Source organism: Corvus kubaryi, unplaced genomic scaffold, assembly GCF_017639235.1.
Source record: "Corvus kubaryi isolate FWS band 111438036 unplaced genomic scaffold, C.kubaryi_AGA036_p1.0 37353, whole genome shotgun sequence".
NCBI lineage: Eukaryota > Metazoa > Chordata > Aves > Passeriformes > Corvidae > Corvus > Corvus kubaryi.
Window position 1 is genome coordinate 6,179,770 of NW_024581115.1, and position 26,402 is coordinate 6,206,171.

General features: G+C 41.5%; 2 protein-coding genes across 2 annotated transcripts in view; one reads left to right on the top strand and one right to left on the bottom strand.

The window, feature by feature from the left end:
* On the bottom strand, window positions 1-10,736 carry GSG1L2 (GSG1 like 2). Its single transcript, XM_042032739.1, has 5 exons — window positions 8,245-10,736; window positions 6,610-6,657; window positions 4,082-4,234; window positions 1,787-1,898; window positions 1-394 (listed from the first exon to the last, which is right to left on the bottom strand). Exons 1-5 carry the CDS (start codon window positions 8,552-8,554, stop codon window positions 139-141), a joined length of 879 nt encoding a protein of 292 aa, XP_041888673.1. The 5' UTR covers window positions 8,555-10,736; the 3' UTR covers window positions 1-138.
* GLP2R (glucagon like peptide 2 receptor) overlaps window positions 10,719-26,402 on the top strand; it is a 24,819-nt gene continuing 9,135 nt past the window's right edge. The window contains 7 exon segments of the mRNA XM_042032740.1: window positions 10,719-11,059; window positions 16,331-16,439; window positions 18,787-18,891; window positions 20,800-20,921; window positions 23,011-23,117; window positions 23,716-23,872; window positions 24,353-24,512. Coding sequence (XP_041888674.1) covers window positions 10,961-11,059; window positions 16,331-16,439; window positions 18,787-18,891; window positions 20,800-20,921; window positions 23,011-23,117; window positions 23,716-23,872; window positions 24,353-24,512 — 859 coding nt within the window. The 5' untranslated portion in view covers window positions 10,719-10,960.

A 26,402-nucleotide genomic window follows, 5' to 3' on the forward strand; every position in this document is an offset into this window, starting at 1 on the left:
TTGAAGCTTCCACAGAAATAGAATTTCTTTATTAAGAAAAATAAATAATACTACACAATGATACATTTTATTCATTAGCACTGTTTCATTTGGATCTAGGATTATAATTTACAGGTTGCCTTGAGATATGGTTCAGCTTTACAGGACTGAAATAGTGGCCAGGTGACGCAAGCTTCTTATTGCATGTGCGGGGTCATCCGTGGTGTTTTGGAAAGAGTTCACATACACATTGCAAACTTTCTCTGGAGCTGTGTGGTCAGGAAAGTTGTATTGAATCCTAAAGCTCCTTTCCAGCTTTTTTCTTTTGTGCTTGAATTCCAAAATAGTTTTTGTGTATTTGTTAATAGTGGTGACAGCTGCAGCCATGCAGCAAGCGAAGGAAGTCCATGCAAGGCTGTAAACAAAAGAAAAAAAATTATCAGAAGTTAGGAGGACATTTTCATATTCAAGTCCTTCAATTTTATTTTTGAGAACACTGCATACGTGTGGTTGTATTAGGGAGAGATGAACAGGCTGGGTGAGGAAGAAATACTCTTGGTTAATGACCATTTACAGACCTGACTTGCAGAGTTGACCTGTACATATTTGTTGTAATATTTACATTTAACAGACCTGTTTAATGAAACCCTACCTCCAGTTTCTCTATTTACTCTGGTTAGAGCTTAATAGCAGAAAGGGGTTTTATAAAAAAAATGAGGAATGCATAAAAAGTTAAAAGGTGCAGTTATTAAGAGTATAAACCTCACAGGGGACACTGAAAAACGTGAGTTACCCAAAAGTGTTAAAAAGAACAGAGAAGGCACTGTTAAATAGCTGGCTAAAGCAGGTTCAGAGCACTGAAATGCATGTCATGAGTAAGCAGAGAGAAAAGGACATCAACGCTGAAATGTTAAAAGTAAAGCCCTAAGGAAACAGAAGTAAAAAAATTATATTGAGGTACAATTTGTTAAAAATGCATGACATTAAAAGCAGCATGTAAAAATATGGCTACATGAGCATGAATGGGAGCTCACAGTGCAGGAGCTGGCTCATCAGTAGCTCTCTTAACATGGCAAGGTCACAATTATCAAATGAAATGTGCTTTGGTGGAGAAATCAGTGTAAGGTAGACTCCTGTTTACCTCACATCTTCCTCAGAGCTGTTTGTGACCACATCCTTGATGTGATTCAACAAACCATTTACATTTTTAAATAAATCCTTCCAATAAATTGGAATGGGCTGCCCAGGGAGGTGGTGGAGTCACCGACCCTGGAGGTGTTTAGCAAAGACTGGATGTGGCACTCAGTGCCATGGTTTAGCTGATAAGGTAATGTTAGGTCACAGGTTGGATTTGATGATATCAAAGGTCTTTTCCAACCTAGTTTACTCTGTGATTCTATGACATGTTCCAGATACAACAATCTGAAGCATGTATGTGACAGGAAAACGTCAACCTAAGTTACTAAAGCTGGAAGAGTTTTAAACAATTTAGGCAAGACAATTGTCCTGGGAGATGAGGATACCTAACCTGGCTCTGATGTGTATGGAGAAGAACCTCTCCTTCATGCAGGTCCTCTGGACCTCTCTGTACTCTCTGACAGATGGCAAATACAAAACTTGCAAGTTTATACATTCTGGGCAGTAATCTAAGGCAGCTGAATTTCAAGAACGTCACCTGGTTACTGAACTGCATCCTCAGAAGAGAAATAAGGTAAAGCCACTGCTTAGAAATTAAGTATATGCTCCTTGAACAGAGGGTGAAGTGACCGAAATGTAATGGAAGAACCAAATATAAACCAGTAAGTACCCATAGGACCAGCCATAATCCCAAGTGTGAGGTCTCCAGTCTTCAGGACCAAGATTTACAGTCATTTGAAATACAGTCGTGTACATCATGTGAGCAACCATGCCCAGAAGACCTAAAAAATACAATATTATAATAACATTAGAAAATGTAAATTGAGGACATTCTTCTTTGGAGTTGTCCCTTGAACTCCTGGAGAATATTTTGTGAAGTATCTGAATTCTACAAAGCGCTCAAAAATATTGGACATTATCATCTAGGTGTATTTAACGTGTTGTGTATTTGCCCCTCTGTAGGCCAGAGGAATCTGAGGGAGCCCTGGGACATGCAGCCCATAGATTTCAAAAGGCAACCTGCTGGTTGCCAGAGGAGGAGAACTGGTTGGTTCTCATCCTCTGAAAATATCTTGGCAATATAATCCTGAGTTATTACAGGAAAGTGTTGCTCAGTTGCATTGCACGGGACACATTTCCCAGTTTCCTGTCATTGAGTGGGAAGATTTTCAAAGCCATGCAGGTGGATGCCCTCTCCCACTGCTGTAAATGCAGCCAGATTTATCAGGTATGAAGGTGAATGAAAATGTGGACAAACACTAGAAAGTACTGAAAATCTAGGCTGTGACAGAGGCTGATATTGAATAATTTAATTTGCATTGCTCAAATAGAACCAAGAGTATGTTTGTACAAGAAATTTTGCATCATCGTTACAGATTAGGGCAACTAGATTTGGTTTATGTCTGCAAATGATTCATACATCAATTTAACAGCTAAGACAAGTGTTCTTCCATTTTTTAGTGTTTCAAGAAATTTTACTCGTTCATGTAAACAGAATGTCCAGGATAAACTTGCTGCTTCCTGTCTAAGTCTGCTTAATACTGTAAAGGCCCAAAACAAAAAGAATATTAATAAAAGTGAATATTCATGATTATTGGGAGAGGGGAAAGCTGCTAATAGCTGGCAAAACTGCCTGAGGAGTTGAATGAAGCTCACAACTCTTTCTTTGAAAATAGACATGATGGTGGATCATGAGGTTTGGTCAGATGCAGGAGAAATGGGGCTTTTTTGAGCAATTAATGGAACTGGTGATAGTAGAGATTTTTAACTGCTTGGCCATCTTTCAGGGAAGTCATTAAGAAGAAAGGAGATAATCCAGCAGGTTAAGAGATCACAGGCAGCAAAGGTTGGCCACTGGACAACAAGGAGCTGAACGAGCCGTCTTCACGCGTGTGAAAGTTAACCGCAAAGAAAAGGAATTATCTGCTCTATTTCTTCCCCATTATCATGGTCAGATGTTTAATGAACTTCATTTATTGACCCCCCAAAAAAAGACTGGTGAATGAACTAAATATGTGATTATGTTTAAGATGAAAAGTATTACAAAAAAACCCCTTACTTCATAAGAAAAGGCACAAATGTATGAACGTTAAATCCAGAAACATTAGGATCAGGATCCAGGCCAAAAATTTTGACAGAGAAATACAATCTTGAGATTAATTTTTTGCCATCTGCCAGCTGCCTGACTTGCAATTAAATGTCATTCTAAAAGGTATGCTATCACCAAGTATAAATCACTTTGAACGCTGAACAGTCCTGAACATGTGAAGCACAGAGGCACGTGTTCCACAAGAAATTACAGTAAATAAATTAACTGTAAATGCTTTCCTGCAACATTCCCCAGTGAAAATTCTGTAATATAGATTGAATCTTTCAGTCTATAAGGTGCCTTCAGAAATCTCTAGTCCAACCTCCTCCTGCTCGACAGACTATAAACAGACAATTCAGACCAGATTCCTCAGATTGGACTGCTTCCAAAATTAGTTTGCCTGAAATCCTAGAATTAAATACCACCGGATTATGAAACAATGTGCAGAAAATGAAAGAAAATTTTAATGACAATTCTCTACTAGAAATTATCCAAGTACATTCTATTCCCTCTTAAAAGTGCTGCTTGAGTTTGGCTGTCTCTGATTTTATATGTAGTGTGTCGGAATTAAAAAATCAAGTTACTTGGAAGAGTATGTTGCATTTCAATCTTTGACGACCAACCTGACAATGAAATGAAAAATGACAAAATTAAAATAATTAAGTTAAAAGTAGCAAAAGCCATAAATATAACATTAAAACCAAACCACATTAAGAAATAATTAATTGAAAACAGTATTTCCCCATACAATTTTGCATCCCTTTGTATTGTTAGCATCTCCATAGGTACTGTAACAGTTTTGAAACTTGGATGCTCTCATTAATTTTCAGATGGAAGGCTATTCTGGATGTAATCAATGGAGATACTTAACTTTACCTGCCAACACGGTGACCACTGCAGAGAAGGCGTTGATCTTTAGCCCATCAATGACAGAGCTGTAGTAGAATATTTCTACTGACATAAGAATGTTTCCAATCAGAAGCAAAACGATGTAGAGAAGCTCTGCTCCAATAGACAGCCATAAAACCCCTGGAAACCAAATGAAGAGCACTGATATTATAAGCAATCATTTGGTATTGTCACCATTTCCTTCTTCATTTGTGTTGTTCATACGACATTGAACAGAAGCACGAAGGCTGTGGGGATGCTGTGATAATGATAACACCTCTGGAAGGCTTCAGTGTCAATGGACACCCCAAATTATAATTATCAGAAGAGGAGTTGCATGTTCCTGCTATACACTTAGAAGGTGACTGTGCTTCTGGGACAGTGTGGTTTTATACTCAGTAGCTACCCTAAAATCACCATGAACCAAAGTTAATATAAAAAGAAGAACCACAGTGAATATAAAAAGAACTGCCCAGTTATCTCGCTGCTGATGTCGTGGTTCTGAGTGCAGAGAGGAGCACACTGGAGCAGCAGACCCCAGCTAACAAACTGGAGGCCATGCACACACCTACACTGCCTGTGGGTCTAGTCATTAAATAAAATCCTCCCCACAGGCTTAACTTTCAACCAAACAGGATCTTGATTTTTTTGGACAGAGAAGCCTTCATGAGCCCAGACAGTCTCCAGGTTTCGCTGAGATTCATTTGTCTAGTTATCTGCTAATTCCTCTCTTTTTGGATATCTGGTAATTACATCTTATGCAAGAAGTTAATCCTCCCATTAAAGTCTCTCAGCCCGCTGTTTGACCTGTAGCATGCTAATGTCCCCCAGCCAGGAGCAGGAGGCCTTCTTGTGTCCAAATTCACTGCAGCAAGATCTGGCAAATGGCCTTCCCCAAACTTTTTAAAAAATAAATGTGTCCTGAGACACCTGGTTGTAGATTCAAACAGTGATTTCACGTGAAGACATGCACAAACCATCATAACTTAAAAATCGAGACATTGCTGATTGTCCTTGATTACCAAGCACCACCTAGGACAGGAGACAACGTTTGTGTGGTGCATAACCCCAGCTGCTGGCTTTGACAATGTCTGTGGGGCTTCTCTGATTCATGGGCCATTTAGACATTAAATTCTTGGGCCAGGCTATGTGTGGGTGTTCTTGGACTTGGTTTGTTTCTCCAGAAACTCTGTCTCGCTAAAAAATGGTGTTTTACATTAGGAACTCCAGATGTTGCATTGCCCAACAGTTTTGGCTGCTCCAGCTCTGAGAGTTTGCATCTGAACATTTTTGGTCAGTGAGCCATTATAACAAATGCACTGAACAAGGGTGATCACCCCTGTGTGTGAGACCCAGGGGTGATGAATTCGGGAAGGGTGAGCCTGCTGCATCCTGAGTTTGGATCACATAGCAGCCGCAGGCACGTGCAGAACACAAACCCCTTCTTCTGTGCAGGCCAGGAGCCTATTTCCACACAGGATTTCACTGCCCAGGGAGAGATTTTTGGTTTTTAGGTACCTAGATGCTTCTTGGCTGTCTCAATCTGGCCTGCCATTGCCCGGGGCATTTGCTGATGCTGTTCAGAGTTAGTTTCAGCATCATGTCCACCTGGAGTTTTCCTTGGGAGGAACTCTCAAGGCAGGGCCCAGAACACACCTCTCATTTCTGAGGACCGTGGCTGTATGACTACACCCACATCTCATTTATAAGTTTTTTCTCATGCTACAAAACTCTTTTATGCTATTGAGGCACTGTGACAAGCTGCAGCAGTTAAAAGGAAGATTAGCATTCAGAGACTGAGTGTTTCTCCTTCTCCAAGGGTCTGAAATTGCATATCCAGGAAAATACTTGTCCCAGCATGCCAGAAAGAAAGATTTTTTTTTTTTTTCCTGGATCAGCCACTTGTAAAGTGATTGGTCTAATCAGATCAGTGATGGACTGATGTTTTTATACTGGGGATCAGGCAAGAGGAGGGCACTTAGCAGCATCTGTGGGAATGTTTCATAAAAACATGAGTCCTTCTTTGAAAGAAGAGGATGGAAATGTCTCCTCAGAGTTCTGCATGAGGCACAGGGAGGGGATGCAGAGTGTCACTGAGGCTGGGTTGGTGCACAGCACATCTCCCTCAATCCCCTCAGCGTGCAACCCTCCTGGGTGAATGCTCCCACGCTGCCTGTCCCTCTGCCTTCTCAGGGTGTGGTGCAGGCCACAGAATTCCTGTCTGCAAATAGGGAGGTGTGAGGAGAGAGAGGGCAAAAACTTACAGATTTTGACTTCCGGTACCCATATTTCAAGTAATTTCAAAAACCATTCATATTCACATGGTGTGTCTTCAGAAAAACAGAGATTGATATCATAACTCATATGAACTTTACTTTGAAGTTGGAAAACTAAATAAAGGACAAAAGAACTATTTGGCATTAAAGCAAGGATTTTTGAAATTAATTGATTTAATTTAATGCAGAATATTTGTATCAGGAAAGCTTTGATTACAGAAATAAAATATGCATATCTACCTCGATCAGAAGCTGGAGTCAGACTGATAAAGCTTCTGCATTTCTCACCTAAAAAAACCAAAATTAAATCAAATTCAGGATTATTTTGTATTCTGTAATGATTTAAAGAAATAGATTAATAGGAAGAAGAAAACACAAAATCTATCAATTAAGCAGAAAGTGAGAGGATCAGGAGAAGCTCTTTTTGATGTACACAAAGCCCCTGGTACATCAACCTTCTCCTCGGGCTTAGCTAGAGAGTCCTTACAGACTTTTTGAAGGTAGAAGCAGAGCCTGAAAGACTTAGAGAAAGGCTGTGAATTGATTTCCAGGAGGTGCTAGCTGTGAAAGCCAGGATAGGAAAATTCCTTTGCAAAACTGGCAGCCTGGATGCAATTGTCCCTGTTAGGGCAGAGCTGCTCTCCTTACAGCAGCAAGGCTGCTGCTCACACAAATTCCCTCTAAGCTTCATTCCAATTTCTTTCTGTAAGCTTTGATTTTCAAACCCATTCGACCTCCTGACCCCCACACAGATGCTGTGAACAGAGCTCTCGGAATTAATTCTGCTCTGATGTAGAGTTCTTGTAGATGTGGGTGTTTTTTTCCAGCTCCTAACTGCCCCAAGTCGGAAAACACGAGCTTCCATAGCAGATGCTCAAATTACACAACCCTGGTACTCATAGCATGGACAAAAGGCATCTTTTGGACATGTAGTTTGCTCTGATCTTTGACATTTACCCCTTAAAACTGCTCAACTTACAAGACCTTCTGGTAGAACTGGACCTTCAGGACAGGTGACTGAGAAAATATTTGCATTTTATGGCATAGGTAACAGCTACTGAAGTTCTGTTCTGGTTGCCATTTGTAAACTGATCAGGACAATAAGGGGGAAAAACCTAGTGTTGATCTGGTTTTACAGTAAAGGCTTGAATTCTCGAACCAGCATTATACAAAAATCCAAAATTGACTAGAAAGTTTCTGTAATGGCAAGCTAATTTCATTCTACCAATATTTACATATTCAGAGTGAGACCCAATTAAATGCCACCACTTAGAACTAGTAACTCTCCCTATCATGTTTTAGCAGGGTGAAAATAATCTTCTTCTGCTTTGATTTATGGAAGGTGAGATCACAGTAAGAAAGTAGAAATATTTGTGCTCAAGAGGAAATCCAGGAACTGATTTAGATCCCACAGATTTATTAGGGAAAGTTATTTTAAAAAAAAAAAAAAGTCAGTTTGTGCTTTTTATGTTGCCATAAGGGATCAGAAGCAATCATTTAAAGCAGGTATGTTCATTTTTGACTAATGGAATGAAAACACTGGAAAAATTGAACACTTTCCTGTTAAAGTAATTTGACTTGCTGTTATGGTTAGAAGAATAAAAACCAAATAATCTTCATCTGTACCACAACTTGTCACCCAAATCAAAAACACAACCTGGCACGCTAATGTTCTTCGCAGAATTCATTAGGAATTTTTAAAGAATTGACTAGATGGTACGCACTGAGGTCCTTTTTGCCAGAGAAGAGCAACTTTTTAAGGCTACAAACACGATAAAAGACACACGCGATGGCGAAGCAGAGGGGAAGGGGACACCAAATAAGGAGGGATAACTGTGATTACTTCCTTAAGTAAATTTCCATGGGTTTACTCACCTTCTTCATTTATCATTTCTTCACAGGAATACCAAATCCCAGCATGAAAATTTCGCTCCACAAACTTGTCATCTCCCGTCTCCCAGATGTACTGCACAGCCTGGCTGCTGTTGCCATCGGGGCTGTTGAAGCGGATGCACAGATCCCCTTTGCTGTCTCCTTTACAGAAAGGTTTGGCAACTTTCCTCGTCCCTTCACACCAGTGGCTGCTACTGAACGCTGTGATAGAGAAGACTAAAGAGAGGAAACTGAGAGAAAATGCTGCTGAGGCTCTGTGCCGTCTGTCTGCCTCTGGGATTGAGGCTGGCATCCTCTAGAACGGCGCTAGCAATTATTCTAGAAAGTCCCTTTTAGAAATTAATGCAGCTATCTGCCCAATGAAACACCTGCCTGTATTTGCCATCCCATTCTTCATCCCTCTCAGAAAATTGTACTAGCTTAGGAGTTTAAGACGGAGAGCAGAGATCTGGGCATGACCAGAAATCATGTGGCAGGGGAGATTAAGAATAAAGGACAGTGTTGCTTGGCAGCAATGTACTGTGAAAGAAATATGAGGAAGTGTGACAATAAATTGTAATTTTCCCCATGAATCATACACCGAACACAGAAGCACTGGAAGTACCCCAGTGTGCAACCACTGAAGTTTTATTTATACAAACAAAATATTTACCTTGATCAGAGGTGGAGTCAGACTGATGGAATATCTCTATTTCTTAGCTAAGGAATAAATAAAATCTCGCAGGTCCAAATGCTCCTGTAACACTGAACGCTGTTTAAATTGAACACATTGTGACTCTTACTGTAAAGAAACTGGTCAGGAGCTAAAACTGGTTGGTCATCTATGGAATTTCACAGCATGCAGCACTGCCCAAGACCACTAAAAGGTGACGGCATGTGTTCAGAGTTCCCCCAGTGACAAATGAAAGTCATAAATTGCCTGTCTTTGCTGTTGATGGTTTCCTGGGCACTGTCCAGTTTGCCTCCATGAACACATAACACAAGTTTTGCCCAGGTTAGGTGAAACACTGGAGAAAATGCTGAATTATCCTTATTTTATATGTGCATCTTCTCACTCCGTGAAATTGCATTTCTTTTTCCTTCATCTAGGAAACATTTCCCACCTTGATGTGTTATATAGATATTGTTTTTTCTGCCTGTTTGATGATGCAAGTAAGTTATGCAGAGAACCAAAAGGAGCTGGGGTGTTAGTAATTCACTGCTTCCTTTTACAACTGTAAAGTCAAAACGTGTGTCCTGGAGGAGAATGGTACCACAGGACAGACTCTGAAGTCACATATGTATCTTCTAATGAAAATAATCTGGATTTTCAAGACAACTCTCTACCCAAAGATGTCAGAGCTGGAGAAGCAGTTGGCTGGATGTGCCCCAGCATGAAACTCAAAGGAGCAGGATAAATGCCTGCCCTAGGCTGTTATGAAGAGCTCAGCTTACAGAGCTGGCCAGTGAAACACCAAGCAGGTCTGGGCTACAAAGGCAGAGCAGAGCTCACAACCCAAAGGTCACACGTAGCTTGAGGCAGGAGTTGTTATCTCCTACAGCTTTGTCTCACTGCATTTTCACAGGGGTGTAGCACCTGAGAGAGCAGGAGTGGGAGCAAGTGTGAGAACAGGAGGAGCGGGAGGGAGGGAGGGAGGGAGGGAAATCCTTCTAAGGATTAACCACTTCTCTGTGTTTCTACTCCTATGAGTAATCTGCATATGGCTTTATTTAAACATATTTTGAGGCCTGTGAAACCGTAGATACCTTCTGGTTGACAACTGAGATGTTCCACAGACAGTTTTCTGCTCACGCCCTAGCAATGCTGGTGCCACAACTTTCAAGTCAAATTTTTCATGTAAGAATGCTCTGTTTCATAGGAGAAATGTGTTGCATGAGCATTTATTGGTTAGTTCTGTCAAACTGTGAAAAAAAGAAAGAAAATAAGAGAGGAGCAAATAGATTAGCTGGAAATTCCTTCAAGCAAAGTGTTATCTGCAGTGAGTTTTGCTGGAATAAACCGAATGCATGCAGGTAACACCAAGGCAGCCACGATCCACCTGGCAACTGAGGCTTTGAAGAAACACTGAATATCACTGAATTGTAGTAAAACTTTAACTGCTGGTAACATAAGTTTTTTCACGTATAGATTCTCCCTGATCCTGCACTGGCTGTGCATATTTGACAAAATACCATCACAAAGCATAAAACCACCTATTACCCAGCTGCTTTCTGACAGACAACCAGAGCCAGCGAGCTTCCTACACAAAGTTTTTCTGTGTCCTAAGGTGTCGTTTATTGGTTTCATGAGGTGTGTATAAATACATCTGTGTGTTTTTGTGGAGCTGGATTGCATTCTGGAAAAATCACTGGCAAAATTCCTGTGGAGCTTCAAGGAACAGGAGCAGCCCTTTAATGTTTTAATAGCTTTCTGACTTCTTATTGGCTAATGGACAGGCTACAGTAAGCAGAGTTGCTGTGAAGTTTAGACTAAGCTCTCTCTGCCTTTAATCAGAAAAACCAAGACGTAGTTGGAGTCTAGCAAGGCAAGACACTTCAGGAGACTTCCTCACTTACTTGTAAAGAAGATTCATGGAACAGTGGCATTCTTAAAAGAAGACCTTTTCACTTCTCTCTATTTTCTTTTTTTGTTTTGATATAATTGATCTGTAGTAGAGTGAAATAGCAGCATACTGGGGACAAATTTATTCAAACGGGCATGGGGACACTTTTTGCCCTCTATTCCAGCATGGGACTCTGGTCCAGGATACCTCCAACATCTGCCAGCTCTATCATGATATTGTTTCTTGTGAAACAGGTAAGCTAATTCAATAATTAATAATGGACAGTGAATTCCTAGCACATAGCGTTTTAACTGCCACAAGCAGTGTGTTTGTATCAAAAATCCTTCCGACATAACAATTGCTTTTTATTACAAATTTGTCATGAGAAATAATGGCTGCAAAGCTGCAGAGTTTTATATTAACTCTCCCTGACCAGGTCATTCATTACAATTTTATTCTATTAATCCTCATTCGTAAAGTGAATAAATCACGTTTACAACCATTTACACGATCACTTTTCTTACCAATATTGACCAGTATTGAATTATATTTGGTTTTCAGTTTTCCTACCAGATAACAACACTATCATGGATCATTTTTATTTTCTACTGTTTTTTCTCTGTTCTAAACCCAGCTTTGATTTGTTTCTGGCACTACCTTTTAGCCTTTTAGCCTTTGTGTGAAGGGTGAGCATTGAATCTCCAGTTTGTGAAAACTGGCATTACTGGTTTCATTCTGCACCTCACAGTCCTACAGAAAGCAAATAAATCTGTATGAGATTTCTGCCCTTATTTCTTGTACAGATCCACTAAGCCATTTTGGTTTTTTCCCTAAATCTATACAAAATTCTAAATGCTCACTTCTTTTTTCCATATTGCTTTATAATTTGGAGGGGGTTTAGGTATTTAATGACAAAACATCTCAGTGGAATTCACTTCAAGGAAATTTTCATGTAAGTTTTTAGTAATTATTATTTATTTATTAATATCAATCTAGATTTGAATAAATGTTTTAAACAACTACTGATATTTGGTAAATTTCAATTTAACGGAATAAAATTCACACATATATTTAGGGTACATTTCTATGCAGAGTATGGGCATTAGGGCAATAAACAGACTTACTTTAAACTGAAAGTAATATGGTATTTATATCCACTTATTCTCATTTTCTTGGATTCCTAAGAAAGTGGGTTTGCAGCTGTGTGTGCTGTAGAGCCCATATCTGTGTTCCTAACATTTTTATGAAGAAAAAGTTACCAGGAGACAAATCCTTTTTTTTTTTTTAAGAAAATATTCCTAATATTTTTGATCATTCAAATCCAGAGCTTCTCTGCTTAGAGCTTCTGTTGATAGAACTGAAACAACTCTCAGATTTGTGAGACACCTCGGCCAAAGCACTGGTTCCATCAATGCTAACAGAAAATCTCCCAAGCACTTCTGTGAGATGAAAGCTTTGCTAGACTAATCACAGTGAATTAATTTGTCATAGTGGTTCTTGCAACTTCTTCAAAGAAGTATGTGCTGTGTTTCTTTATATTTTATTTCATAAGAAAGAAACATTTAAAGGAACAACAGTCATAAATCACTGTATCTGTATTTTCTAGCAAAAGCCTCTATAGATAGGAAAAAATATCCATCAGACTAAACCTGGATCATGGCTGAAAGAATGAGTAAATATTTTTCAGCTTTTATTTTTAGTTTATGCCTAAATTGAAGGGGTTTTTTCTGTCCGTAAGAGGGTAGTCCGAATAAACAGAAATATTTCATTGCATTGCTAGCTTAGTATAAAAAAATTAAAAGGGTGAAATCCTGACTGTACAGTGGTCAGTTATGAAAAATTTAAATTTAAACCAGTCTGCAACCATATGTAATCCATTTCCTAAATGAAACCTTCAGGCAGCATTTTCTTCTGCATCCAATGTGTTTCTAAAGAGTGGTGTCTTCTTGGTGCAGTTTGTGGGTGCTGAGCAATCGAAATAAATGGCCAGACACTTCCAGGGAATTTTGATTAAATTTCCTTATGGGTGAGCTTCAGCACAAGTGGGGGTGAGGCTTGAGGGCTGAGGCAGTTCCTTTGTCACCAAAAAAATTTCAGACAACCTGAAATCATGTCCAGCGTAGGGCAGAAGGTCATGGACTTTCTGAGCTTCTTTGTTGGACCCTGGAGTTTAATTTTCCTGAGTCAGAAGTCCTGGTTAAAAGCAGTGGCTGAATGGCAACTGAAACATGCAACAGATCAAAAGCTGAGTTTCCACTGGCTGAGATCAGGGGAAATGTACCTGAAAGTTTGTGTGAACTTGCATGGAGCTTGCACTGTATCTAACCCAAAACTCAGATCATAATAAAACCTTCCTGGGATTTGTAATCATGACCTGTACCAGCTGCAGGGAGGTATCTGCTGGGTCTGCTCAGAGTAGAGCCACAGGACCCACACCCCATCCCTGGCAGTGCCCAAGGCCAGGTTGGACAGGGCTTGGAGCAGCCTGGGACAGTGGACGGTTCCCTGCCCATGGCAGGGGGTTGGAGCAAGATGGTCTTTAAGGTCCCTTCCAACCCAAACCATTGTGCAGTTCTGTTGTTCTTTGAGTTGTCTCCTCTCACATGACAAACCCAGAAAAAGCCTCCACAATCTCAGCAGTGATTGCTGTGCTCCTCACCTTGACCCAGACTCGAGACCATCCTCCTCCTCAGGGAGACTGAGCCGCTCTCTGAAGAACCACGGGGACACGGATGCCAGGACACAGAGGCAAGCCTGTCTCTGACTTTTTGTTGGCTCCTTTTCACACAGTTCAATGGACACAGAACACCAAGGTGTCTCCCTTCATTTTACCTTCCCTCTAAAGGCTGTTCCTTTATTCCCACTCTACTCGCTTTGCCTTCTGGTGGCAGCTTAGAGCTACCGTGCAAGATTCCCGTTCTTGTGCCCCAGGTCCCAGGGGGAATGGCATGAAGCTGGGTCAGGGGAGGGTTGTGTTTGATATCAGGAAAAGATTCTTCACTCTCATGACCAGCGACAGAACTCGAGGTGAACAGCAGGAGGCCGGGTCGGGGGAGGTTTAGGGTGGATATCAGGAAAAGTTTTTCATCCAGAGGGTGCTGGGCACTGCCCAGGCTCCCCAGGGAATGGGCACAGCCCTGAGGCTGCCAGAGCTCCAGGAGTGTTTGGACAATGCTCTGAGGGACAGGGTGGGATTGCTGGGGTGTCTGGGCAGGGCCAGGAGCTGGACTGGAACGATCCTTGTGTATCCATTGCAGCTCAGGACATTCTCGGATTGTCACAGGACAGTAAATAACTCTCTAATTCAGTTCATACAGAAAAAGCTTAACAGGATGTCCCACTGCTGAAAAGACTGATATCTTCTCCCTGGGGCACCTGCATCAAAATCTTTCAAACCAAGAAGGGAACAAGAGCTGATTTTCCTCATTCCCAGGCACTGCCAGCATTCTTCAGCCTTTCTCTATATTTATGTCCTTTCCCCAGAGTGGAGGCCCCTGCACACTGAATAGCTGTGTACAAACAGCAAGTTTGCCTTTTTTAGCCTATTTTTATTGGCAGTCCCCATGTAAGTATCTGATGATCAATTCACAAGTTGCTGCCATTCAAGTCATCATGGTTTGCTGTTGAGTATCTGTTTATTATTTCTTTGGAATCATAAACCTAAGGTGATTTCTTAGTCTTTTAGATCAACCATTAAGGAAACTTGGGGCAGCCACAGCTACTCTGTGAAATGTTTCATTTTGATTAGGTAATTTAATTTTTTTTAATATGTCCTTCTAACTTTATTTAAAATTAATTTTTCAGGTCAGCTGACAGCTCTTAACTGGTTTTTTGTCAGCTGCAGCTCTGATTTTATGTAGACTTGATTTTTTTCACCAGAAAGTTTTATGGTAGAAAACAAATTTATCTCACAAGTATTGACATCAGTAGTGACCAGGTATTGGCTATCTGACCGTGCCTGCAGATTTGAGGAAATGGACAATTCCACAAGGAAGTGATGTGGAACTGTTGCTTAGGCCCAAACTGCTCCTCACTCTTGTTGAGTGAACTTCTTCATGACTGTGTATCAGCCTCATCTCCAGGAATGGAACCAAACAAGCTGCCAGGTAGCCACTGTGAGGTTTCCTTTGTATTTCCTTGGCTGTTTAACGCATTTGTTTATTAGAAATTGAAGTGTTCTTCCTTAAACCAAGCAGTCCTCTCTACAAATGCGTCATCTCCATGTCTCTGCCTCTTCAAACGAGGTTCACTGACCCCTGAGTATCTGAAGAATCTCCCCTGGCTCCCAGCATTTTGAGGCCTACATGAGGGAAATGCCAAGATGCTTTTTATTTTGGAAACATGCATTCCTTTCTCATGGCTGCTGTAAATATTCTCTCCTTATCTTGCAAGCCCATCCATGAGGAAAGATTGTAGTCTTTCTACTCCCTCTAACTTACAGTGGGGTGTCTGGAAATTAGCTGAGAGACTAAAAGCAAAGTATTGAGCTGGCAACATTTTACACAACAAAAACGTGCATGAAACAGTGATCCTGCGTAAGAGCTAGCTCACAAGAACACTGTTCTTGTTTTGAAAGTAAATAAATATTATTTTCTTTATTTAAAAAAGCCAACGAACCGTAGGTTTAAAGGAACAAAGGTGAAGTTCACAGCCATATATTGTTCTGGTTATACATCTCAGCCCTTGGCACATCACCACGCTCAGACAACATCAGGACAAGCACAGATGTGTTAAAGGCAGGTTCAAAGAAAAGTCCAGACAAAAAGAAATTGACTTTTCCTGGAGAACTGAAAGGCATCTTTTAGTAGAAAGATTGTTTTAGAAAACTTATATTTTGTTTGCTCTCCAAAATTTGCTCATTGCAATTGGCAACATTTTCAACCAGTAATGAATTTCTCATTTTTGGCGACTTCTAGTAACAGTGATCTTTGACTGCTGGCCTGCCTCTGGCCTCTCAAAGCCCTGGTTTCAGGAGACATGGGGGCTTATTGCACAGAGAGTGCTTAGGTTGGTGTTCTTTTCTATGGGGAAATAATGATCAAGTCATCATGCCAATACTGAGCCGTAAGCAGCAGCTCCCATTATCTTTTCTGTACCACTTTGCTCCTAATCGGGCATTTCTTCACTAGCCCAAATCACCAAGCATTTCTGCATTTAATTCTTCTGGTTTTGGCCATTGCTAAACCTGGGACAGTGGAAAGTGTCCCTGCCCATGGGTTGGACATGGAGGGTTGGAATGAGATAATCTTTCATCTTCCTTCCAACCCAAAGCTTTCTGTGTGTCTGTGATTCTATGACTCCTGGAGAAGTAAGAGTTCCATTCCTCCATTCCTCCATTCCTCCATTCCTCCTCTCCTCTCCTCTCCTCTCCTCTCCTCTCCTCTCCCTCTCCTCTCCCTCTCCTCTCCCTCTCCTCTTCCTCTCCTCTTCCTCTCCTCTCCTCTTCCTCTCCTCTCATTGCTTATAATGGAAGGAAACTTGCCATTAAGGTCTAAAAGGTTCTACCTGATTTTTCTCATGTACAGTATTTTCACTCCCAGGCCAAAGGGTCTCTGCTGGAGAAAACCACTACTGGATGGAACAAATATAAACAGGAATGCTTGAAAATGCTGCAGGAATCATCTGTGGATGGTGGTAAGGAATGAAACAATGAAGAGATGTATGGAGTAACACTGATGAATATGCAAATATTGTCTTGCTTGCTTCACACAAGTGTATGTCTGTTCCTAAGTTCTAAATGTAGAACAATTCACCTGGCACAAATATTGGCCTGAAGTCCCTTTTTTATTCTCCTCCCTCTGTGGCTTTTGGATTCTTAGATGAAGAGCAGCATACCTGCAGTGTCTTCTCCTGAATCCATGCCTCCCACCTTTGACTGGGTGCTCAAAGTTTTACGCTGTTTGGCAAAAGGGAACGTCACAATCTGTCATTATTTCACTCCTAAATGTATAAACTGTGCTCAGCTAGGTGTCTGTCTTCAGGAAGGGATGGCACGGGTTTGATTTGAGTAGTTGGAGAAGTCCAGGATGTAGCTGGGAGAGAGATGACTACTGTTCACCAAGGAGAGATGAAAAGTGGATCTGTGCTCCCTGTTTTGTACTCACTGGCTGTAGGCAGGTATTGAAAGCACCCTCACCAAATTTGTTGGTGACTCCAAAGTGGGAGGTGTCAGAAGTCAGAGCCGTTTGTGGGAAATAAGGAAGGAGAAAACACAGAAAACCAGAGAAAATAAGTTTCCCTAAGTTACTATGTCGCTACAGTCAAGGAGGCAAGGAGACACTGATGAGAACTGCAAGGGGGACAAAAGACTTTGTGGAAAGCAGGGAAAGCAAAGCATAGAACTAATGCTGACAGGAAAGAAGGAGGAACATTAGTGAGCATCCAGAAGTCAATAGCCTGGTGTGCAGAAAACATTAGCATGATGCAAAAGAAGATTGTAGTTTCCCAGGGAAGCAGAGAATGAATGATGGCTTTCGTGGCAATCAGAACTAAGCCAGATGACCCCAGCAAGATATCAGAGGGCAGTAGTTTGTCGTAGGGGATCAAGAGAACTACAGGGACTCAGAACTTCAGCTTCCATGAAATTGGAAAAAAAGGTATTTTTCTCGTGGCAGTCTCCCCAACCGACGCTTGAGCAAACCTTGATCAGAAACTGGGGAAAGGAACAATAAAGGTGCAGCTATAAATGTTAACAGCTACATGGGTCATAACACCGATGCTTAGCCTCAAAGGTACAGCAGAGTAAGTAAGAATGCACATCCTGTGCTCTGTATTTCAGCAGAAACACCCCAAAAAATGCTGGTGAGATAGCACAGAGCTGTCTTTCTTGCTCCCTGTGTTCTTCCCACACAGGTTTCTCAAAGTATTGCTAAGTGCTATGGCAAATAAAGCAGGATATACTCTTCTGCAAAACATTTAGGATGAGCAAAACCATTAAAGTTAAGAGAGAAGAGCTTTGGCTTTATCCTAAAAGAAAGACAGAAATTAACCAAGACATCAATGCATTTTATTTTATGTTGCTGTCACCTGACTGCACCATTTCAATTTGGCATTATCAAAAGTTTTATCTTAACCTTAAATCCTGTGCGTGATGTGATACCTGTGAAGATTAAAACTGAGTTAGTCTGAGATGCTACCAGAGATACAACCTCTGGTATTATCTCTGGGAATGAGAGATATTGCCCAAAGGCTAAGAGGAGTCACTGTCACTGACAGAGGTGGTCTGAGCTGAGAACTGGTGTCACAGGGGTTGGGAAAGGTGGAATGTCTTCCATTTACCAGTCTGCTGCATGTACCCAAACCAGTGAGGGGTAACATGGCTGGGATCTGACTGTTACATTTGGACCTCAGAGGCCTCAGGATCACACAATTATAATATCAGAGAATCACAGAACATCCTGAGCCGGAAGGGCCCCACAGGATCATGGATCCAGCCCCTGTCCCTGCCCAGACACCCCAACAACCCCACCCTGGCCATCCCTGGCAGCGCTGTCCCAACGCTCCTGGAGCTCTGGCAGCCTCGGGGCCGTGCCCATTCCCTGGGGAGCCTGGGCAGTGCCCAGCACCCTCTGGGGGAAGAACCTTTCCCTAATATCCAACCTAACCCTCCCCTGACACAGCTCCAGCCATTCCTTGGGTTCTGTCCCGGTCACAGGGAGCAGAGATGGGAGCTGCCCCTGCTCTGTCCCTCGAGAGGAAGCTGCAGACCCTGGTGAGGTCTGGCCTCAGCCTCCTCGTGATTTTAAGCAATAAACTTCTCTCACAGTGAAGAGTGTAAAGCCTTCAGGACTCAGGGAAGAAGGGCAGCACCCGTTTCTGCTCTGTGCATGGAGCATTGCACAGTGAATACACAACGTTTATCTGCAGCATCTTGTTGCTCTGGAGTAGCTTGCAGGTTACCTGGAACAGCACAGAATGGTTTCCATGACTGCCCATTGCCTGGACAACTTTTTGTAAAATTTGTATTTGCTTCTCTCCCCAGGAGTACATTGCAATGGGACGTTTGATCAGTTTGTTTGCTGGCCATACTCACCCCCAGGAAACGTCTCTGTTCCTTGTCCTTCATATTTGCCATGGCTGGAAAATGGTAACGTGAAAGTTCTAACTTGTCTTGGATTGTGTGCCAGGAATTCAGCTGGAGGGCAGGTGGTGCTTGTCTATCTTGCCCGAGTGTCCTCTGAAGTGGATGAGTGAGAAAGACTCTCACCTCTTTCTACTGCTTCTGAACTGAGGCACAAAATCATTTTCAATGTTTGTTTGCTCTTTTTCTCCATCTGTGCTCACCACAGCTCCGTATTGTCTGTGGTAAAGCAACATTTGCCAGGTCATGTAACCATCCTGCCAGGGCTTTATTCGTAGTAACAGATTCAGGGCTCAGCTTCTGAGCTTCAGCTTCTGGGGTCCCCACTGATCCCAGACATGAAGCTCTCTCCCAGAAACCTGGACAAGCCAAACTCAGCGGCATTCCGAGCTGTCACCCCTCCAGTGGGCTGCAGCACACCACCAGCAAGTGGTGTGGTGAGCAAACCAGCCTTCCAAGCAGCCTTTTCCTGCAGGGAATGCAGCAGGGAGGCTCAGGAATGGGGGAATACCTGCAAAGGATCTTCAGATTTCATTTAAATTACCAGACGGAAAGCTGTAATTTAATTTGTAAGAGGCAAAAGAGAAAGTATTAAAGAAGGGGATTCCTGCTTTAGATGCCACAAGTAATTTTCTGTTTGGAGTCCAGTGCTCACATGTGCTGATTTTCTCCTAATAAAATAGAAAAAAACTGCAACTTGTCAAAAAAAAACCCCCACCAAACATCTTCAGCAGCAAAACTGTTGAAGACCAAACAACATTCCTTTTCTCCTAAAGAAATGAAAGGGCACTGCCACAGACCAGCATTTCTGCATGCTGCTAAACAGCCTTTCTTAGCTGCTTTTCTCATACCACTTAGAGGGACCAGTTCTGCCTGAGTCCTTTAATTTATGGGAGACTGCTACCAGCTGCTCACCCCAGCTTTCTCCAGGCCAAGCCACACATGGTTTGTTCTTTAATATCATTTGTCCTTTTTTGATGCTGATAAGCAGTAAGAGACCAAGCTCCTATCTAGTCTCCCAAACTGCTTCTGCCAACCATTTAGAACAAACCCAGCTCTCTGTAATAAACAAAAGCATCTTGCCTCCGTGGAGTGGGGACTCTTTTTTCTTCTCTGAACTTCTACAAAAGCAAGATTTCTGGTCCCATTTCATGGAAGGTTTAAGGTTTTTCTCAGTATCTAGTATTCATACAGAGCTCCTGCTCCATCACAACAAACTGCTCCCAAAGCAATTCTGTCAGCACCAGTTACCCTGAGCTAAACAAGATGTTCTGGTTGTTGCTGCCACCCTTAAACACTTTCAACTCGAAAATGATCAAAAAAGCTCAGGTCTGATTAGAAATAAATGGATGGCAGCTGTTAAGGACAACATCAAACAAACACTAACCAGGGTCCCCATACCATTCCTCTGATGCTAATTCCTAATTAATATAAACTAGGATGATGCAGTGAAAACCAAGAAAATTTCATCAGTTCACCCCACGTGCTGAAAGGGCCCCAGAGCACAGAAATAAAACACCAGCCTGCAACACCAGGTGTTACAGAGGAAGATCATTCCCCAGTCAAATCCTTGTGCACTTTTGACTGCACAACCTGGTCAATGAATTACCCATTCATGAGCTTAATGAGGAAAAATGAATAAAGTGAGGTGTAGGCTTTTCTTTTGGATGTACTGAATTGTAAAAACCAGGTACATTCTGGGAATTTATTTCTGCTAGATTACATTCCAACTTTGTCCCATGTAAATATGAAAAATGCATTGACAAAGACAAAAGAAAAGTGGGTTTTATTCTTTTTTTGAGTATGGGTGGTGTGGACTCTATTGTGGAGGTATAAGGCAGAAATCTTTCAAACGTGTATGAAAAATGAAATCTCTATTTTGACCTTTCCAACTAAAACTCTGTTTACTTTCAGGAAGTGTAGGACATGTATACAGAGTCTGCTTGGATGAAGGGATTTGGCAAACAAAGGAAAATTCCACAGACATTTGGCGGGATAGTTCAGAATGTTCGGAGAAAAATCATTTCCAAAAAAATGTAAGTATGTTTTATATTACGGTTAATACTTTAATCTTCTTAAACCTTTCTTGAGTAACTGACAAAACATTTCCATTTAATACCTGCAAAGGATCTTCAGATTTCATTTAAATTACCAGATGGAAAGCTGTAATTTTATTTATAAGAGGCAGAAGAGAAAATATTAAAGAAGGGGATTCCTGCTTTAGATGTCACAAGTAATTTTCTGTTTGGAGTCCAGTGCTCACATGTGCTGATTTTCTCCTAATAAAATAGAAGAAAACTGCAACTTGTCAAGCAAGGGAGCATCTCAGCATCTCCCCAAATTGCTTTAGCCTATCAAAGTCAGGCAACTTCCCTTCTGATCCTTCCAGCATTTAAAGGGCCTTTTAGCATTTAATGAGCTGTTAATTGGTTATTTCAAAGTTAGCTGGTCAGAGACTGGAGGATTCACCCTAATCTAATGCCATCCTTCCTGTATTTCTCATACTGCATCAGCCCAGGGGCTGGACTTTGTCAGCCAAACTTCTTTTGCCATGGAGTTCAGCTTAGCAGATGTCAAAATTAGGTCTTTTAGGTAAGCACTATTACCACTATTTTTTACTTTTTAATACTGACTGAGTGCTGTTTCTTACTCTATCAAGTAACACTGCTTTACTGATTAGTCATGAAACATGATTAGTTCAGTACCTCCATGTATTACTATGTTTTTACTAAGCTCTTTATATAGTAAGTACATGAATTTCCAAACTTTCAAATGCAATAAATATTCGTAAGTTACGAGTGTTTTCCAGGGTTTGTTGCCCATTCTGGATAGCAAATTTGTTTCTGCAAGACATATTATTTCATCTTGTGTGACAGCAGACAATTTCTCTGAAAGCTTTAACTAGCTTTTCTACCAACACTAAAGGTGGTTTTGTACCTGTTTGTTTTATTTAATGGCACCCCCCCCAAGATGTTAGAAATAACCCAGAGCTGGTATCTGCACACATCAGAGGAATCTGCTTGGTTGCATGTGCTTTGGTGTTGCAAAATTGAAATAGCCAAGGTGATAACTCGAGCTTTTTACAGGGTTCTTGCCTGCTGGAATGTTTCCATGGAACAGAGTGACTGATGGCTGGGAATCTCCTGCACCCACACTGCTTTCCCTGGGCCCTTTCACCCTCTGCAAGAGAGGCATGGCTCACTAGCATAAAATTGTTAGAGAAAACTACTGGCAGGAAGACAGTGCTAAAGCCCCTGGTGCTGAGTCGTAGAACAAGAAAAACAGCAAACTCCCTGAGGAAAAGGCACAGGTTCCAAGAAAACCTCTGTAGGCCAAGTATGGATTATGAAAGTCCCATATCCTGTATCTCACATTCCCTCTTCAGAGATGCTTTCCTTGGGCCAGAAGTGTGACTAGATGAGAGGTAGACATAAGCAGCTAAAATAGAAAAAACTTAGGAAAAAGAAGTGTTAAATTAGGCAGATTGAAAGGAAATGTGTGCAGGGCCAGGAGTTGGACTTCAACAATTCTCGTGGGTGCCTTTCAACTCAGGATGTTCTATGATCATCTGTGAAAGTGTGAGTGGCTCCCTTCCTCCTCTGAGGTCCTATTTGTCATTCAGAGACATTCAAGATACCTCTAATTTAATAATTTTTTTTTCTTTGAACGCAAGATGGAAGTCAGTCTGTTTCAATATCTCTAGACAAAGCTGACTCTCAGGTTTGTACAGACACAGCTGAGCAGTAACTCTGTCTCCAGGCCACACACCCAGCAGTGCACCTCTGTGTGCAGGTTCAGTGAGAGGATCTCTGCAGCTGTGAACCCACCAGGAGCCGTCTGGTGCATGGAATCACGGCAATGTTGAGCTGTGATTTGGACTGCAAATGCTGTTTGTGGAGGAGAAGGCTGGGAGTAGTCTGTGAGTGCCTCTGTATCTAAAAAGAAACTAAGTCTGGGTGCCAGTGTCTTTGTCAGACCCTGATTTCAAAAGGCAGCGCAGAGAGCAGGGATCAGAATCCTCCCCTGGCTCCTTGCAACTCAAAGAAGGTGAACCCCAGAGTTTCTGAGCTGTGTTTCTGCTCTGTCCCCCTGCCTACATAACATATTTGTCTTCTTTGTTCCCAGGAAGAAGAACATAAACTACTTACCACACTACAGCTGTTATACACCATAGGGTATTGCTTTTCTCTCATCTCACTGGTATTGGCTCTGCTTATACTTTCTTTACTCAGGTTAGTATAAATTCACATGCATTTTAAAAGGACAGAGTCCTACTCTCATATGCTTCTTTTTATGAAATTGCAGTTATTATTTAGTTTCCAATATTCCAGTACCTTCCAGCCTTCCAGTACCTGAAGGGGCTACAAAAAGGCTGGGGATGAGCTTTGGACAAAGGCAGAGTGATAGGACAAGGGGGAATGGCTTTAAGCTGAAGATGGTAGGTTTAGATCAGATATTAGGAGAAATTCTTTCCTGTAAGGCCCTGGCACAGGTCATGCAGAGAAACTGTTCCTGGACGTGTTTAAGGCCAGGTTGGATGGGCCTCGGAGCAACCTGGGATAGTGGAAGGTGTCCCTGCCCATGGCAGGAGGCATAGAATGAGATGGGCATTAAAATCCTTTCCAACCTGAACCATTCTGTTGATTCCATGTAAATAACTTGTATTTTTCTAATGAGCGATAAAATGCAATTTCCAAGCAAAATCCATTGATGGCAACAACATGAATACAACAGTTGCTTTGCTGGGTTTTTGTTGATTTTAAAAAATCTTATTTCTGCAAATCAGATCTATTCCAGAGGATTCATACATTATTTTTTTTTCTCCCACAGAAAACTTCACTGCACGAGAAACTACATCCACATGAATTTATTTGCATCTTTTATCCTGCGTGCCGCAGCAGTTCTTATAAAGGACACTGTCTACTACCAGATTTACTCAAAAAGACCAAATGATGAAACTGGATGGATATTCTACCTCAGTCCAGAGGTAATGTTCATAGCTAATAGTAAATGTGTGCTTCTAGTGGTCGTAACAGTTACAGTTTTTGAAGTTTGCCCTACAGCATCAAGTTTTGAGGTGTTTGTTAGTTGAGATTTGGATGCTGAAATTTTGTTGATAAAATCCTGATTGTAATAGATTTATTTTATGTGAAGGCTTGTATAGAAAGAACATATCAATTAATTTGTAATATTTAGCCACTTAAGCAAGGCAACTCATGCCTTGTAGCTTTTAGAAAGAAATCTCTGCATTTTTTTGGCACTTATTTAACAACATCTCATTCATGACAACTGTGAATAAATTATTCTTGTTTGATGTTGTAGGAATAGAAGTTGCCCATGTCAACAAGGAATATTATCTGCAAGATGTTAATGATGACCATTACTTTAATAGCTCATCAGTAAAAATTCTCACATGCAGACCACAACATCTATATTTACAATTATTCCTGGTCTCTCCTTCCCACAGATTGTAATCATTTGCAGGACTGCCCAGTTTTTCATGCATTACTTTGTTGGGGCAAATTACTTCTGGCTATTGGTAGAAGGAATTTATCTGCACACATTATTGATAACTGTGGTACTCTCTGAAAGACGACTGCTGCAGGCATACATTGTGATAGGATGGGGTAAGTCTGTACCTGTTTCCAAGTCCTGATCATGTGGTGCTTTGCTGAGGCAGTGGAGGATATTTTGTAAAGAAGAAAAAAAAAATCTGAATTCTGTTTTATTTGTTAGTTTTGAAGACAGCAACTGCAAATGAAGATCTGTCAGCAGTGGTACATTGGCTGCAGTTCGGTTTGACCTGCAGGTACAGGAAATCAGGGAATGGTTTCATAAGAAAACAGGTGCCTGGTGGGCAGAACAAGAAGAAATTTCGTTAAATTTGACTGTATATTGCCATCACTGAATATTATGGTACTTCCAGCATTTCCTACCTCATTTCCTTCCTTTGTAATAGAGCACCCCTACAGTGAAAATGCCAACACATCAGCAAGTTTCATTTAGATGTTCCCCCTCTCAGGGGGAACCTGAAACACCTGAAAGCTCTAAGGTGTGCTGTAAGTCAGGGGACAATCTGAAACACTGCATGAGTCAGGTCTTATAATTCAGGCATTATCCAGGAAATAAAGACAATTTAAAGGTAGTTACTTTTGGGGGTCTTTTTCACCATCCATGCCTTGATTTCCCTGTTCCCTCTCACATTCCTCTTTAAAGGACCCCTGTGCTACATTGGCTCTCTGAGCACACAGGTTGCTGGTGCTCCAAGACCACTCTCTTTCATGCTGGTTATGAATGTTGTTTCATTCTTTCATCATGCTTCCTACCTCTCTAAATCCCTTTGTTGCTTTGATCACCAGCTTGTTGGAATAGGGATTAGTCATTTCATTCCTTGTTCAGATTGCAATGGACAAGTTTGTTAGGAAATTTGCTCCCTACCATACGAGTATTAATAAAATTGATAATTTGCCTGCTGGTCCTCTTCTATTGGTTGCACACCTGCATCATATTCACCAATTTTCTAAAGGCTTTCCCCACTCATTAGCTTAATTTTTTATTTATATTTATTACAATCACTGCTAAGATGGGAGATCTGGCATCTGTCTTTCAGATATTTGTAGTACCACTGCTGCTGAGGCAGCAGGGCTGAACCAGGGCTCACACTGACACTTCCTCAGCTGCTGCACAGGAACTGCCTTTGATAACCTCACCTCATCATCCCGGGTGTCACCTTTCCTCATGAGACCACCTTGTATTCCCCTGGGTCTATAGTTCTGTTCCCAAGTGCTCCATGCCCCAGTTGTTCTTGCAGACCCTCTTGTTGCACCAATACCACCTCCTACCCAAGTGAGACTCCTTTTATCTCTTTCCCCCTTTTACCTACTCAGAAATCTATTCTCTTGGAAAGTATTTTGTTTCTGGTCCTTTCCCTGTGTTGCCACACTCCAGCTTTCTCCATGACCTTAGCCAGTGTCGCAGGATCCTGAATAGTCCCTGTTCTGGTCCCAGTGTCCCACACCTCCTTTAATTTCTGCCACATCCACCAGAAAATCTCCTGTGTGTTACTGGGCTAAAAATCCAGTGGAACACCTGCTTGTAGCTCATGATTTGAGACCTGTGCTTGCACACTCGTAGTCCATTGGAATAGTGCAGTAATCCTTTATTTTAGGGGTTTTTTTTCAGCCTGCAGTCTGTGATCTCCAGGAATGGGTGGGGGGTGGGGGCAACAATAAGGGGATGGGGATTCTCTTGAAGGGGTCCAGGAAAACAATCCTTTGTCAGCTCTTTTAATTAACCAGGCAGCATTCCACTCCTTGACTGAAAACTCCTTTCAGGTTCAACAACTTCTGCCTGACGTAGTCTGCGAGGCCTCGTGTGCCAATTACTTCGAATTCTCTGGGTCAGAAATTTAGAAGATTTCAGCAGATCAGCAGTGTGTTTGTGTGCAAATGTATTTATCAGTCTGAAAATGCAAGATTCAACTACACCATGAAACGTCATTTTGTATTTGAACTACA

Coding starts and splice junctions, on each gene's coding strand:
- GSG1L2 (XM_042032739.1), bottom strand. CDS start 8,554: ATGCCAGCCTCAATCCCAGAGGCAGACAGACGGCACAGAGCCTCAGCA. Junction 4,235..6,609: donor GACTCCAGCTTCTGATCGAG/GTAGATATGCAT, acceptor TTTGGTTTCCAG/GGGTTTTATGGCTGTCTATT. Junction 395..1,786: donor GATTATGGCTGGTCCTATGG/GTACTTACTGGT, acceptor TTTTGTTTACAG/CCTTGCATGGACTTCCTTCG.